This window comes from Columba livia, chromosome 15 (assembly GCF_036013475.1).
Source record: "Columba livia isolate bColLiv1 breed racing homer chromosome 15, bColLiv1.pat.W.v2, whole genome shotgun sequence".
In the NCBI taxonomy this organism is placed as follows: Eukaryota; Metazoa; Chordata; class Aves; order Columbiformes; family Columbidae; genus Columba; species Columba livia.
Genome location: NC_088616.1, coordinates 13,314,854 through 13,329,916, shown reverse-complemented (window position 1 = coordinate 13,329,916; position 15,063 = coordinate 13,314,854). Strand labels below are relative to the sequence as shown.

General features: G+C 59.7%; 1 protein-coding gene across 10 annotated transcripts in view; it reads left to right on the top strand.

Annotated features, from left to right (window-relative positions):
• Positions 1 to 3,182: 3,182 nt before the first annotated feature.
• MPRIP (myosin phosphatase Rho interacting protein) overlaps positions 3,183 to 15,063 on the top strand; it is a 75,481-nt gene continuing 63,600 nt past the window's right edge. For 3 of the 10 annotated variants that reach the window (XM_065031341.1, XM_065031343.1, XM_065031340.1), the window contains exons 1-2: positions 3,183 to 3,775; positions 14,331 to 14,408. In XM_065031341.1, coding sequence (XP_064887413.1) covers positions 3,656 to 3,775; positions 14,331 to 14,408 — 198 coding nt within the window. In that variant the 5' untranslated portion in view covers positions 3,183 to 3,655. Of the gene's footprint in view, positions 3,776 to 11,161; positions 11,450 to 12,670; positions 12,744 to 14,330; positions 14,409 to 15,063 lie in introns of those variants that run through there. The other 7 variants (XM_065031344.1, XM_065031342.1, XM_065031349.1 and 4 more) reach the window with 5 other exon arrangements.

Here is a 15,063-nt window from a genome sequence, read left to right as displayed (position 1 = left end):
GATGCTCTTCCCAGGCTAGGGCCGGTGCAGTCGGAGCCAGTGACTAACACCTCCTGGTTTGCAGATTGTTTACCTGGTGCTGGGGCTCCACTTTGGATCCCTGACTCACCACAGCGCCTTCCCCCACCACTACTGGAGCTTCCTGACGAATACTTTCCATTTTTCCATTACTTTAATTGCCCTCATTTGAGAAAACTGCTCTGGACTGGCTTTGGGTTGAAGAGACCTGTTATGCATGGCTGGCCCCATTAGGCATCTCCGTGACAGGGGCAATGAGGGGATGACGGGATGGGACACACACCTTCACCCTTCACAGCACATGTAGAAGACCTCCATGCCATGGCCATACCTGGGGCGTGCACGGAGAGTCATTGGCAATGAGTTTTTGTTGGCCCCGCTGGCTGCTCACGTTGAAGGCGGCCGGCGGTGCATGGATGCTGGCTGTGGCACGGCTGAATGCGGCCCGACAGGTTTATGGAGAGGCCCGTCCCGTTCGGCTGGATTTTTGGAGAGGCTGGAGCCAGCCCCGGCACCAGCCGCTTCCCGCGAGGTGCTGCCGGCTCCGGCGGGGCCGTGCGTGGCGCCGGGTCGTGGCCCCGAGCCGCGGTGCAGCTCAGCCGCGTCTCCGGGCAGGCACAGCCCGCAGCATGGGAGACGCCAGCCCTGGCCCCTGCTCTGTGCTCTGTGCCACCGCTGTGACCTTTTTTGAGGGGACAGTGCCCCAGGGTTCTGGGGAAAGAGCAGCCCCTTCACTTCTGGAGGGACCCCCCAGCCTATGGGATCCTGCCCAAACCCTGTGCACATCAATGGGGGGACATGCACAGGTCACCCCCATACCCATCTCCCCCAGCTCCCCACCCTTTTGGAGATGTGTCACCCTGTGAGATGTTTGTCCTGGCCACTCTCAGTGAGCATGAGAGGATGCTGCGCTCATGGACCTTGTGTTGACTGTGGGTGCTGTACCTCTGCCAGCTCATGGAAAGCCCCAAGGAGGTGACAAAGAGCTCAGGACCATGCGGACAGCACGAAGAGGTGCTCAGGGAGCTGCAGAGGGGCTTTTTGATGGAAAAAAAATGCTGGGTGTCTTTGGGACCCATAGGATACAGAGCACACCAGGTCCTCAGTGACGGGTGAGGTGGGGAATAATCCAGCAACATCAGGGATGGACAGAGAGAGGAGAAGGGGATCCGGGCAGGGTAAGGGCTAGTTGGAAAAACAATCTACCCTTGTCTGTAGAGCAGACATTCTGCTGTCATGTGCCAGGTGGACCCTGGACCCATGGCGAGGGCGTCAGGGTCTGTAAGTCCCCGAAGGGGAAATCCTCCCTCCCTGGGGAAGGACTGTGCTGTTTTTACAACATTAGGGTCAAGGGAAAGGCAAGAAAATCACCCAAACTAGCAATATCTGGGGCACTGGTAGCCACCCCTCAGCCTGAGAACATCACGTGGGCTTGTGACCACCTGGGCAGCTGGTCCAGGGGCCAGGTGACGGTCCAGCGGTGTCACTGGTGTGGGAGGGGGTCAGCCCCGCAGCTCTGCTGTCCCATCCTAATCTGTGGCACACCGGCACTGTGCGTGCTGTGAGCGGCGATGGCAGGAGGGAGAGAGACAGATGATTAAAGCAGCCTTTGATGAAGCAAAAAATTAATAAACAAGCAGACAATTGTGCTAGTCTTTATTTACTCCAGGATGACAGCGTGGAGCCGGCGCGGCGAGGCCGCCGAGGCCAGGCCCCACATCAAACGGCGGGGCAGCGCCGGGTGCGAGGGGACCACGCCACCGCCACTTCTCTGACGGGTTTTTCCTGGTCCCAACAAACCCGGGAAGGTCTGCCTGGCTCTTCCTAATAGCAGGGCCCCGTCCCATGCTGGCGGGGGATATTGGGGTGACTGGGAGATGCTGTGCGCCACAGCGGCGGCCAAGTGTGGTGGGATGTGCCAAGCTCGGGTGCATTTTGGAGGTACCATTTAGCACGTTCACCTTGTCCCCCTGCTCCGGGGCTGGCGTTCCCATGTCTCTGCTGCCCAGGTGATGCTCCACAGGTGCAGAGGTACCTGCGCTGGCCCTTGTCTGGTTGATGTGCAGAATTAGGGCTGGGAGAGTAAATCCAGACCCAGCATGTGCCCATGGGTCGGTCCCTTGGCCACCCCGAGGGACAGAGCTGCGAGGCCAAACCCGCGCCCTCGTGCCAGGTCCTTATCGCCTGGTCAGGTGTATTTACCTGCCGGTGCTGCCGGTTTCCACCGGATAACAAACGCACTGGATAAACAGAGGAGTTCCCTGCTGGCCCCATGGCGGGGGCACCCCTATCCCTGCTTCGCCCCAGTGGGTCTCCAGCAACCCCAAGTCGCACGGCTGCAGGAGGGGCACAAGGCTGCATTGCCCCCCTGACAAATTTGAGTGTCCAAGTGGGTGATGAACCCCCGTCTCCCACCACGTGCCAGCCTGAACCAGGGTGGGGCTGTGCCCGAGGTTGGGGACAGGGTTAAGGGGACCAGTGTCCCTGCTGCAGAGGTATAGCCCCCCATGTCTGTGCCACCCATGGGCCCATGGCACCATGTGCTGCCCCAGCGCTGGGGCAGAGGTGTGGGGTAGGACAGAGTGTGGGCGGGGTGGCGGGGGGGCTGCACCCCTCTGCTTGGGGGTGCTTGTGGGGGAGCAAACCGCACACGTTGCACCGTGTGACCCCTCTATTGGGTGGCCAGGAGGGGCCTGGGCTGTGCAGTGCTCACTCCGCTGTATGGGGGGGGCTGTGCATGGCGGGGGGATATGCACAATGCGGGGCGGGGGGTGCGCGTTGCAGGGGACCTGTGTACTGGGGTGCGGAGGTTCATGGCGGAGGGGGAGCAGAGGGGTGAGAAGGGGTCGGTACCCGGTGTGGGAGGGTCCGCGCACGGGGGGGGAGAGGGGCAAGTGCGGGGGGCCCACGCAACCCCTCCCGCGGGGGCTGTGCCGAACCGAACTGAGCCGAGCCCAGCCGAACCGAGCCGAGCCGAACGAAGCCGAACTGAGCCGGCCCCGCCCCCAGCGGGGGCACCGCTGTCAGCGCACCGCCTCTCCCCCGCGGCCGCGCTCTCCCCTCTCCTCGCATCCCATTGGCCAGAGAGTCCTTTTGTTAGCGGCGGATCCTCGTTCCCATTGGCAGGCTGGTCCGTCCGTCCGCGCCGCGGTTCCGCCCTCTTTTCCGCCTGGCTCCGCGACGCTGGAAACTTTGCGGGCGGCGCAGTCGGCAGCGGCGCCCGCAGCGCCGAGCACCCGCCGCCGCACCGGAGCCAACGGGCCCCGCACCGCCCGGCACAGCCAGCCGAGCCTCACAGGGCGGGGGCACCGCGGCCTCTACGCGCCTTTCCGTGCCGCCCGGCCATGCTCGCCCGCTGAGCCGCAGCGGAGGCGGCCGCCTTGCTGTTTGCTCCCGTCCCCGGTTTTAACTCGACCTCTTTTATTTCTTGGATTTTTGGGTCGTTGTTGGGTTGCTGTCCGGGGAATTTGATTTTTGCTTGTTTGTTTTCCCTTTTTTGACGCTCCCCCCCGCGCTCCGCAGGCGCCAGGCGGAGGCCGCGGCCGCGGGGAGGGCGGCGCGGGGCGGCGATGGGCGCGGCGGCGGGCGGGCGCTCCGCGGGGCGCTGAGCGGGCGCTGAGCGGGCGCGGGGCGCGCCATGGCCGCCAAGGACAACCCCTGCAGGAAGTTCCAGGCCAACATCTTCAACAAGAGCAAGTGCCAGAACTGCTTCAAGCCCCGCGAGTCCCACCTACTCAATGACGAGGATCTCAACCAGGTGAGACCTTCCCCCAAAATCCACTGTTTTCCCCCCAAAATCCGCCCCGGGGCTCCGCCCCCTGCCCGCCCACACACGTCCGGCCCCAGGGCAGCCTGGGTCTCCGTGGGGAGCCTGGGGTCCCGTGGGTGGTGTAGAGCCCCGTGGGTGCCTGGTGGCCCCACGGGTACCTTGGGGTGCACTGGGTAGGTTAGAGTCCCACGGGTGGCCTGATGGAGAGCCTAGGATCCTATGGATAGTGTAGGGTCCCGTGGATGTCTTAGGGTCCCACGCATAGCAGAAGGTCCCGTGGGTGCCTGCTGGCCCCACGGTTATCACAGGTTCCTGTAGGATCTCCAGGGATCCCATGGGGTGTTTGCTGGTCACATAAATATTGTAGGGCCCTGTGGGTGCCTGCTGCTCGCATGGGTGATGTGGGGTCCAGTGGGGTGCCTGCTGACCCCACGGATAGAACAGGGACCTGAAGGTGTCCACAAATCTCATGGGATGTTCAGGAGCCCCATGGGTGCACCTTGATCCTGTAGTGTCTAGGGGTCCCGTGGGGTGCCTGCTGACCCCATGGGTGGTGTGTGGTCTCATGGGGTGCCTGCTGACCCCACAGATAGCACAGGGACCTCCAGGTATCCATGAATCCCATGGGGTGTTCAGAAGCCCCATGGGTGCTCTCTGGTCCTGTAGCATGTCCAGGGGGCTCACGGGGTGCCTGCTGACCCCAAGGGTGATGTGTGGTCTCACGGGGTGCCTGCTGACCCCATGGATGGTGTGGGGGTCCCATGGGGTTCCTGCTGACCCCACAGATACCCAGGCATCTTACGGGGCACCCAGCATCCCCACAGGTCCCTTAGGGCATGACACCCCATGGGAGGAGGCACCGGGGTGGCTCACCCCTTTCCTGAAGCCATTTGAGGACTGGCACCTGCGCTTGGGGTGACCCCAGCCTGTCTTGGGGTGCACAGCAGCAGGTACCGGGGGATCCTCTGGGCTCCATCAGGAGATCCTGAAAGTCCTGGGAGAAACTTGACTGCAAACGAAACATCCCCACCCAGACTTGCAGGACATGGCCCCCTCACCCTATAGTCCCCTGCTTTCCTGGGGGGACGGGGAGGTGACCCCAGTCCCTTGCCGGTGAGGGTCTGTGCGGGCAGGCTGAGGCTGTCAGGGCTGGGCCTTCCTCCTCCTCCTCTTCCTCCCAGGCCTGACGCAGGCCCGGAGGCCCGCGCACCCATCACAGGGGGCGTTTGGGGGGGGGGGGGGGGGGCTGTCCATAGTGTTGGGGTGCAGGGAGCAGGGCCACCCTCCCTCCTCCCACACCTTTGTGGGCGAGGGCTGACATCCCCACTCCCAATCCTATTATGGCAATGAGATCAGACATATTGCTGTGCTTGCCTGGGGGGGGGCGGGGGGGAAGGTTGGAGGGGGGGGGCATAATGAAATCTGAGGGCTAATATGGAAAAAATGTAGCTGGAAAAAATGCCGTGGTGTGTGCGGGAAGGGGCGGGCGGCGGGGAGCATTGTGGCCATGCCCAGACAAAGGAGCCGTCCCAGAGGGGGCTCGGGAAGAGCCCCCCGCTCCCGGCCAGCCCCTTCCCGCTGCCCCGCCTGGGGTTTTGCTGCCTTCTGGGTGCAAAGCTTTTTATTTTTATTGGGGGGGTTCAAAGCATTGTACGTTGTCCCCCATAGTGCCTGCCTGTCCCTGCCACGGGGGGCCTGCCGCCCTCCCTGGGGACCCAGAGCCGTGTTTCGGGCAGCCTCTCGTTTGCTTTGTTTCCGTTGGGCTGGTGGGTGGCCCTGGGGGGGGCTGCCACCACGGCCGGCTTGTGTGGGGACGGGGTCATCCCCATGGCCGGATCCGGGCCCTGTGCGGGGGGCTCCGGTTGGGAAAACAGCACAATCCTGCTGGGCTTCTCCCTTGCAGCTGGGGTGAAGTAATCCCGCTTCCCAGATAAGATGGTGGCTCAGGCAGTGTGTGATGCATGCACGCACCCTCCCGCCTGGCCGAGCAGCCCCTGCCCACGGCCGGTCCAGCGCTTCCCCACCACCCCTCCGAATTCGTGCCCCATGTCAGGGGAGGCTCCGCGCCGCAGCGAGCAGCCTGGCGGGATGTGGGGGTGTGCTCATTCCGGAGCACACCCAGGAATAACGGTTCATTTAACAGCTCCGATTTTCTTTGCCTTTTTAATTGTTTGTTTGTTTGTTTTTCTTTAATCTTGGTTTGGGTAGAGGGGATATCGGGCTGCAGCGTGGGGGCTCTGTGCTCAGCTCACCCCATGGACAGGGGCTGTGTTGGTGATTACCTAGAGTCAGGCTAGAAAAGTGCTTTTGAGTCATCTGACCTTTCCACTTGGCTTGCAGGAAAGGTGAAGGTACTTCACGCTTACGCACTCATGTCTCTTTTGGACTTTTATTATATAAAAATACCTGTGTGGGCATTAGGAGCTGCTCCTCCTGCTTCCCGGGGTGCTCTGGGGGGGCTGGAGCTGCTCAGGGCAGACACCAGCGCATGTTTGCAAAGAGTCACAAATATTTAGTATTAATGGATTCCCATCGTACTCGGGAACTGAATTAGGAAAGGGGGAGGGGGAGTCCAGCCCCAAACATCAGGATTAATGAGCTGGAGCTCTCTAATAATAATCGGACTTAGCACTTCCAACTTCAAAGGGCTGCGTGGACGCTAAGTCCCTAATCCCGGGAGCGCTGCATTCACGAGTTGTTTTTCTGCGTGGCTGTGCTACCGAGCGGGGGTCAGTGTGACTTGGGGTGTCTATGTGTGGTCCCACCACCCGTTGGAGCCTTGGCCATCCCCCCGGGGCCGCAGGCACGAGGTGACATGCCCCTGACCCCCATCCCCAACTTGTGTTTGACCTTCTGGGGTGCCCGCATGGCATGGGAAAAACTGGGTCAGTTGCTGCGTCTGTTCCCGCCTTGGGAATATCTGTCGCTGTGGGTCTACCCCAATGATCATGAGCCCCAACGTGGGCACTCAAAGCCCTGCGTGGTGACAGGATCTGGCCATGGTCCCTGGCATACATGGTGCGGTTGGGTGTCTCTGTCCTGGACGTTCCACCCACCCATCACCAACTCCCTTTGTGCTGCCCCTTTTTCCCAGCATGGGAGAAATTCCCTTCTTGTGGGAATTCCCTCTTTCCTGGCAAGAGGTGCCTGTGCTGGCACCGTGTGGTCCCCTATAATGTCCCGTGAACCTCAGGTGGAGGGTCAGCTTCCCAGAGCCTGCCCGGGAGGACACAGGGTTCCTGAGGACCTTCTTCCACCTCCAGCAGAAAACCGGCCTGGCCAGCGGGACCCTCTTCCTGGGGAAGCCCAAAGGGCTTTGCAGGGCCATGGGGTGGTCTCTGCTCTCCACGCCGGCTGGCCCGTGCGCACACATGCCCTTGGCTTGTAAGGGAGATGAAGCCCCCATGACAGGGACAGACTGGGAATTAACCTCAAAATTATGCTTGACCTGAATTGGAAGAAAAGCAGTTGCTTTTAATTTTCTCCATGCGTGTGCTCTCTTGGGGCATGGGGACTGGCACAGATAGAGGAATTTGAGGACGTCTATCCAGCTACCAGTGCCTTTTATTTTCTTTTTTCTTTTTCTTTTTCTTTTTTTTTTTTGAGACCATGGCATGGATGCCCAGAGGACCACCCAGTTAGAAAATGGAACTCACAGACTTTTCCCACTGCCTCCTCCCACTCTGGCCCGTTACCCCCCTGCCCAGCAGCAGGGGGGTGCTTATTTCCATCTCTCTTCCTTGGACATTATCACTTTCCTACTGTTCTGGATGCTGAGCAGCCCTGAGGATGGAGGGTGTCAGCGCTGGGTTGCAGATTTGGCTTTGCTGTGGGACGTTGCATTGATGGGGCAGCGATGCCCTGGGTTGGGGTGTTATCTTGGCTTTGCGCCTTGTCCAAAGGGTGGCAGGGTGAGGGATCATGTCCCGGGCACGCTTTCGCCTCCACCCTCTGCTCCTTGGGGGAAGAAAAGCCCCCTCTTTCCTGCAAAGTGACCCCCATGCTGGCGTTCCCTGCTCCCAGCTGCTTGTATCATGCTGCAAAAATCTGCCTGTACTTGACTAATTATTAGGACCGAACAGGGGGAGATTCTCTGCAAATGTCAAACCCGCCTCCCTTGGTGGCTGCACTGGGCAGGGACTTGGGGGTGGTGGGCAGGGTGCTGGTGGTTGTCCCACCCCGGGGAATGTCCCCCTTGGAGAGTGGCGTGAGGGCAGCAGGTGCTCAGGAGGGATGTCAGGTTGGGCACTGGCGCCAGCTTTGGGTGCACTTAACCCTCTCCATGGCCCAGGGCAAGGGGCATGGCGGTGCCTTTGGGTGCTGGAGAACCGTCCCCCTTGCACACTTATTTGCTGCTGTTTTTTTGCGTGGTGCCACACCTTATCTGCTGTGGCACCTGAGGAAGCAATAAATCCCCTCTCCAGCACTTTGGAGAGATGTTGCGGCTTCTCGCGGGTGCTGAGGAAGCCCCATTGTGGGAGATACGTGGTTAGATACACCAGTTCGCTGTGGGGCACGCTGGGCTTTGGGGCTGCTCGAGGAGGGTGAGCTGGGATTGCAAATCCCATCCCTTCCCGCTTCCATTTTGCTGCTGCTTGACAAGTTGCCCATGCACACTGCAGCTGGCCCCTTGCAGCTCTTGCTCTGGCTGCCCAAACCAATGGCAACACTTGGACCTGAGCGCAGCCCTGGTGCCAGGACCAGGGTATTTGCAGAAGGAGACCGGCTGTTTGCACGAAGGGTGAATTCAACCTTTCTCCTTCCTGTTCCTCCAATGAGTTGGTCGCTCCCGTTGCCCACGCGGCAAACTGCCCAGGCAGCTCCTTTCTTTGGTGTTTGTCGTGGCTGGGTCGGGGCTGCCGGTGTGCCAGGAGGGCTGTGCCGTGTGCGGTGCTCGCCAGCCGCCCTGTGGCAGTGGTGCCTCTTGCTCCTCACACCCCAGGTCTGGTCTGTCCAGACTGGTTTGGCCTCTTCTGGCGTGATGAGATGTGTTGGTGATGAAAGCGTCAGCAGCAGCTGGCTCCTGCCCACAGCAACGCTGTGCAGATGTGTTTTTGCAGGAGGTGGATGGAGAGGGGACTGTCCCCATGTGTCCAGGGCTGTCCCCAGGAGCTGCCCAGGTCTTGGCTTGGAAAAAAACCACAGTTTGGGCTGGACCCAGGGGCAGAGAGCAGCCACTCAGATATGGAGCTGCGCGATGGAGGGTGCTTTCACACAGCATCCCGTGCTGAGTTTTGGCCCCGTTCTGCCACATGTAGCTGAAGGATATACAACGGAGGGGAAATACTGCATGGGCAGGGAAACTGAGATGTATGTGGCTGAACTGCCAAGGCTGGGTTATGTCCCTGGAGCGCGGGTTTGCACAGTGGTGTTTGCAGAGCCTCCCACCGGCCGGGCTTGTGGGTCTGCAGTGGTTCCATGTGGCATCCCGCTGGGAGCGTACAAAATGTGAAGCGATGCCTGACTCTCAGTTCCTAGAAGCTGTGTTGTGGGCAGGAAAGCCTGCTTGGGTATCACATCCCATTCCTGCTCCAAACACCGTGTCACCTTCCCCATTCCTGCCAGGTGACAGCTCCTCCGACTCACCCATCAACAATGTTCTCTCGGGTTCCAAGGTGTGCAAAACCGAGAGCGGAGCGGAGCTGAGACTGCCCAGATTTCCTCTTCTGAGGTTGCAACCACAGTGTTTGTGGTGACTTTCCCCTTGAACCATGCCAGAAATGGGTTCCTGCCCCTCAGGATCCCTGAGCAGCTTGGGAGCTGGTGCACAGGTGGCGGTGACTGTGTTGTCCCTACTCTGGTCTCCTGTGGGTGTAGCTGAGAGCTGTGACCCTGTTCCTGAGCACCCTCTGTACTGAGTACTCTCTGCATTTGGCATTGGAGGCAGAGGCTAAAGCTCTGCTGCAACAGTCCATTTTTTTTTTCCCCTTCTCGTTCAGTTGCCAAGCCTGAACAAAACAAGCCTTGCCTCCATCTGAGACAGACTGATTACGTCTGCCGGCAGCCTAAACAGATTATCCCTCCTGCCATGCGCTTGGAGCCGGGAGTCTCTCCCAGTGATGGATTTGGACGTTGTGGTGGGCGAGGACCCGCTGTGGGGGCATCCCCACCACGTGTGGCTGTCCTGGCACCCCAGTGGGGTTGTGGCTGCTCTGCCACGGGGCTGTCACCAGACCCTAAGAGGAGATGTGGGTATCAGCAGAGCTCTCCCATTGCCCCTCATGCGATGAGCTCCTGCGGGCACCGTGTGGCTCTGCTGGGTGCTGTTAAGCACCCTGCTCGGCTGGCTGATTGCAGGGAAGAGGTGAAGGTACCACCAACAAACGCTGCAGGTGTCCAGTGGGCATGCTGGTTGGTGTCACAGCCCTGTGACCTGGTGCTCCATGGGCTGTCAGGCTCCTGTGACGTGTCCTGCCTGCTGGAAGCAGGTGGCTGGGCTGTGCCCACTCTGCCCTGGGTATGTGCAGGGTTCCTGTATCACCCCGTGCCTTGCAAAGTGCTGAGTGGCTCTGCATGTCCTGCAAGTGCAGTCTCCTGGCTGCTGGGAACCACATTCCCGGTGCTGGTGGAGCTGGTTGGGGTGGGCTGGTTTGTCCGTGCCTGGGCAGCATCAGCTTGACAGTTTTGTGTAAACCGAGCTGGGGCCGCTTCCTTCTGCGCTTCCTCCCACCCGCCGTGCTGCCAGCGCCAGCCCTGGGCTGCAGGCAGTGTTCCCCCTTGATGTGGCACAGGCCAAGGGGACGGATGCAGTGGCCAGAGCAGCGACCTGAGGGGCAGGTGAGGGGCTGCAGAGCACCTGCAACACAGCTCTGGTGACCGGTCCTGAGGGTGGGGTGGGACACCTGGGCGTTTCCAGAGGTGTGACAGGATGCAGAGCGGGGACATGGGGACACTTCTGCCTGAGTCAGCCTCTGCTGTTGCCATGGGACAGGACAGGGCACTGTGGGGCTCTGACTCAGCTGCACCCTCTGTTTGGTGATGCCCCTGGACAGCTCTGTGGCTTTATCACCTTTTTTTTGGTGGCAAGGTGCCTGCAGATCTTTCCCGGGGTGGTGAGGCAGCGGCTTCGGCACCTCCCGGCTGAGGTTGTGGTGGGTGGTTGGCTTCGTCACCGCGAGCCGTGCCGGAGGAACCGGCTCTGCTCTTCCTGCCTGCCCTGGGAGCGCCGTCCCACCCCACCCCAGGCGTGGATGTGTTGCTGCCAGCAGCTGCCCTCTGCTCTGCTCTCCACCTCGTTCTGTGGCTTCAGCCAGGAGCTGCCTGGATAAAAGCAAAGCTGCCCGGTGCCTGAGCATCCCACATCGCTGCTGCCTGCAGGGAAACCGCGCGGAGCTGCCCTTGGGACATCACGGGAGACGAACGGGGCTCTGCATCGTCAAAGGCATCCTGGGAACCCTGGGGCTGCTCTAACGCCATCCCTGCATGAGAGGTTGGACAGATCTGCTTGGACAGGGAAAGTTTTTGCTCTGAGCTCTTGCTCAGTGCTGGATGTTGCATTTTTCTCCTCTCACTGAGCCCTCCAGAGGAAGCTGAGCTGGTGCAGAGCATCCTGCTGCTCCAGCTCCATCCCGGTGCTGTGAACACCCCCCTGGACCTGCCTCCCGCAGCGGCATCGAGCGGGTTTATTTTAAGCCTTGCTTCAGCAGGGCTGTTCCAATGCAGGTGCGATGGTCTTATTTCAGACACTTTGTATGCTAATTCATATCCCTTTTATTTAGTTTTGTACCTCTCTGGGCATTTGCTTGGTTTTAGCAGTAGCTTGTTTTGGTTTGGCTTTAAAAAGCACTGCTGTGTGTTCATCTGTTGGTGGGTGGAACTGGGCTGCCCACACCGGCTGGCTCTAATTCATACCTTTCAGCTATTTTGGTTTCAATATCTGAATTTGGATGCCTCTGCCAAAATAAGTATAGCCCACTGGTGCTTTTTTGTGATGCCGGTAAAAAATGACCGTGCTCTATGTTAAGGGCATGTATTTCAGGTGCTTGGTGCTTTATATATGGTCAGTTGAGCCAAAATTGGAGCGGTTGAGGGCAAAATAATTCCTGTGGAGGGGTGTGAGCCAGGCTGAGGTAGGGCAGGGCTTGACACCTGTGATATGAGGTTAAGGCTGCTCACTGCTCACCCCGGTGACTGTGTCCCCTGTTTGGGTTTCATGTTTGCTTTGTCCCCGGTGTGCCCGCTGTTTGTCACAGTGGGACGCTGCTGGGGTGCAGTGGGGTGTTGGGGGCAGGACGGTCCGTCCGGGAGCTGTAGCTTGTGTTGGGGAGAGATTGTGCCCAGGGTTTGCTGGGCTGAGTGTTTGCCCGTGCCCAGGGGCTGTGCTGGGGCATGGATGGATAAATCTGGGGATGGAGGAGGGCTGAACCCTGCGAGCAGCCAAAGGCGTCACTGCTGAGGGCTCCTTGGGGTGCTGCTGTGATGTGGTGGTGCCAAGCTTTGGGGACACTGTGTCCCGCCTTCATTGTCATCCTCTTCCTCGTTCCTGGGTGGTGGAGGCTGCTTGTGATGCCATCTTAAGCACAGGAGCTGGTTGTTCAGGGCCCACTGCAATTACCTCTTGTGGGAGTTTGGGGACCTCCCTTCCCTGCTGCAGTGACCTGTTGAATTCACTCCCACCCTCTCCGGTGGGTCATTATTTGCCATTTTGCCTTTCCCCCCGTAAAACAGAAGAGATCCTTGGGAAAGGCCATTGCAGGTGGCCCTGCCCAGCCCGCACGGGCGGCCGCGGCTGAACCCCGTTGTGATGGGGAGCGGTGGGATCCCCGCTCCAAAGCCCTCCCCTGGCGTGGGCACGGCTGCGTCACGGGCGCGTTAGGGTGGGGGCGCGGGGCGGGCTGTGCCGGGGTGTGCCGGGGCACGGCCGGATCTGCCGGGCGCTGGCAGCGTGGGCGGCGTGGGGCCGCGCGGGTGCCGGGGCAGCATGGGGACCACGGGCGAGCAGGGCATCAGCACCCAGGTGAGCAGGATGGGGGTGGCGGGGGTGCCCACAGCCCCTGGGAGGGAGGGAAGCAACTCCCTCAAATCAGATCCCACTCCCAGCACTCCATTTTCATTGTTTTTAATGCCCTTTAAAGAGAGGGGGAAGGAAGGTCTCCTCAAATCGTGTTTTCCCAGCTGCCGGCAGAGCAACACCTAGAGCTGATATGTCACATTGCCGGGGGGGATAAGAGATTTTGTTATTTATTTTCACTTCATAAACAGTAAAAGGGCTCCTCCAGCTTGTTTCCAGTTTGCTTACTCAGTGCTTCATGCGTTTGACAGTTTTTGGTGCATAGGCAGTTTCTTCTATTGTTTGCAGGGATTTTTCCAGAGGGGAAACTTTTTTTTAACATTACAAAACCACAGAAACTGGCAGGAGGAATCTAGGGGAGGTACTGAACTGGAAACAGTTTTAAGCTTTAAGGAAAAGTAGAAGGAAAAAAAAAAAAAAAGAATGAAAGCGACAAGATTAACCAAATAGTATTGAGAGGAGCTGGGAATGTACGTGTGGCCGGGCCGGTCTGGGGATGGGCATGCAGGGATGTTTTGTGGTGGAAAGCAGCATCCCCAGACCTGGGGGCTCCTGCAGCTGGATTTGTCCCAGGTTTCCTCCCTCCTGGCTTGTCCCGGTCCCTCTGCGGAGCCGCCTCACCGGTGTGGCAATGCCTTGCTGCTCTTGCACCAGAATTTGGCCCCAGCACTTGCCAGGAGTGGTGTTGGCTAATAGTTTGCAGCTTGACAGGCAGCAAGACCGGTGCCCGTAGGACTTTGCAGGGGAGAACATGCCCGGTGCCCATCCCCATCCCACCGTGGTGTTGGGTCTGCTTCATTCCGGCCACTTCTGTATCCAAACCATTGGTGGAAAGAAGGACCCTGGATTTTATTTTTCCTGCTGATAAATGGCAGTGCTGCAAGGCATTTCTTTCCGGGTATTCTTTCCCTTTCTCTTCCCGGCTGGCTGAATGAACTGTTTTCCCTCCGCCTGGCTCTGACCTTCCTGCGTGCTGGGCCCCGTGCTGCTGGCGGGGACCCCCCCGCGGGGAAGGGGCTGCTGGGTTGCGCGGCACGGGAAGCGGCTGCGAGCTGGCGAGCCGCCAGCACCGGGTAGTTTTTCCTCTCTTAATTAACAAAAGGAAAACATCAAGCTCTCCTCTTGGAACATGTCTTTTGGAGTTGAGGTGTGCTCCCGGCAGCGAGGGGCAGAGCTGCCGGTGTGGACGGGCTCTGTGACACCGCGGTACCCACCGTCGGTGCTCTCGGTGTGATGCTGTGCAGAAGTAGCCGAGTTTGGTGCTTAAGGCTGGGGTTTTACCTACTCCCGAGTTGTCATCTCAATCCTGTTTGCACACAGTATGTTTAACACCACAGGTTGCCATCAGGCATTGTGTTCCCTGTGCTGGCAGGGCTGAGTTTACCTGTGTGCCGGAGCCTGAACTCATGCAGCTGCCTTTGTGCTGGGGGCTGGTGCAGTTTCGCCTGGTCCACAGCCATCGATCCCCTCTGGTGCTGGTCCACGTTGAGCCAGTTTCTTCTACACCTGATGTGTTTCCCTGTTTCTTTGCAGGCCAAACCCATTTATGGCGGCTGGCTGCTGCTGGCCCCCGAAGGAACGGACTTTGACAACCCCGTCCATCGCTCCCGGGTAAGTGAAGCCATGACGTCCCCTCCCCGTGCTGTGGGTGTGGGTGGCAGAAGGAGCAGCGAGAGCCAGTCCCTGCCCATGGAGGTGGCACCTCCGTGCACCCATCACCTGTGCAAAACAGGAGGCCAGGAGATGTTCCCTGCAGCAGGGCTCCAGTGCGTTCCCTGGGGTGTGAGCTCTCCTGTGCTGCGCAGGCTCAGTCCCTGCAGTTTTATTGCTTGCTGCTGTTGCTTTTGGATGCCCTGATGCTGCTCTGGTTGGCTTGACTTGTGCCACGCTGACGGGAAGGCTCTCAGGCTGGTGGGGTGTGGGCTGGGTGGCTCTGAGCTGTTCTGGGACCATCAGCAAGGCACCCAGTTTCCCTTTGGATGCTTGGAAACAACCACTTTATTATCTGCAGCTCCCCATGGGCATGCCCAGAGCCCTGAAGGGAAGCTGCATCCCATCCCTTAATGCAGATACCTGTGTCAGGCAGGTCGTGCAGCAGGGAAGGGCCTGAGAGGTGATTCCCGTTTGCTATAACCCTGAAGAGCTCTGAAACCGTGTGTGTTGGCAGCAGAGACCTGCAGAGAGAGCAGGACACACTCACCTCCTGCTCAAAGGGGTTTGCTGGTGCCTTGTGGAAACAGCAGCATCATGTGGGGTGGGAGCATCC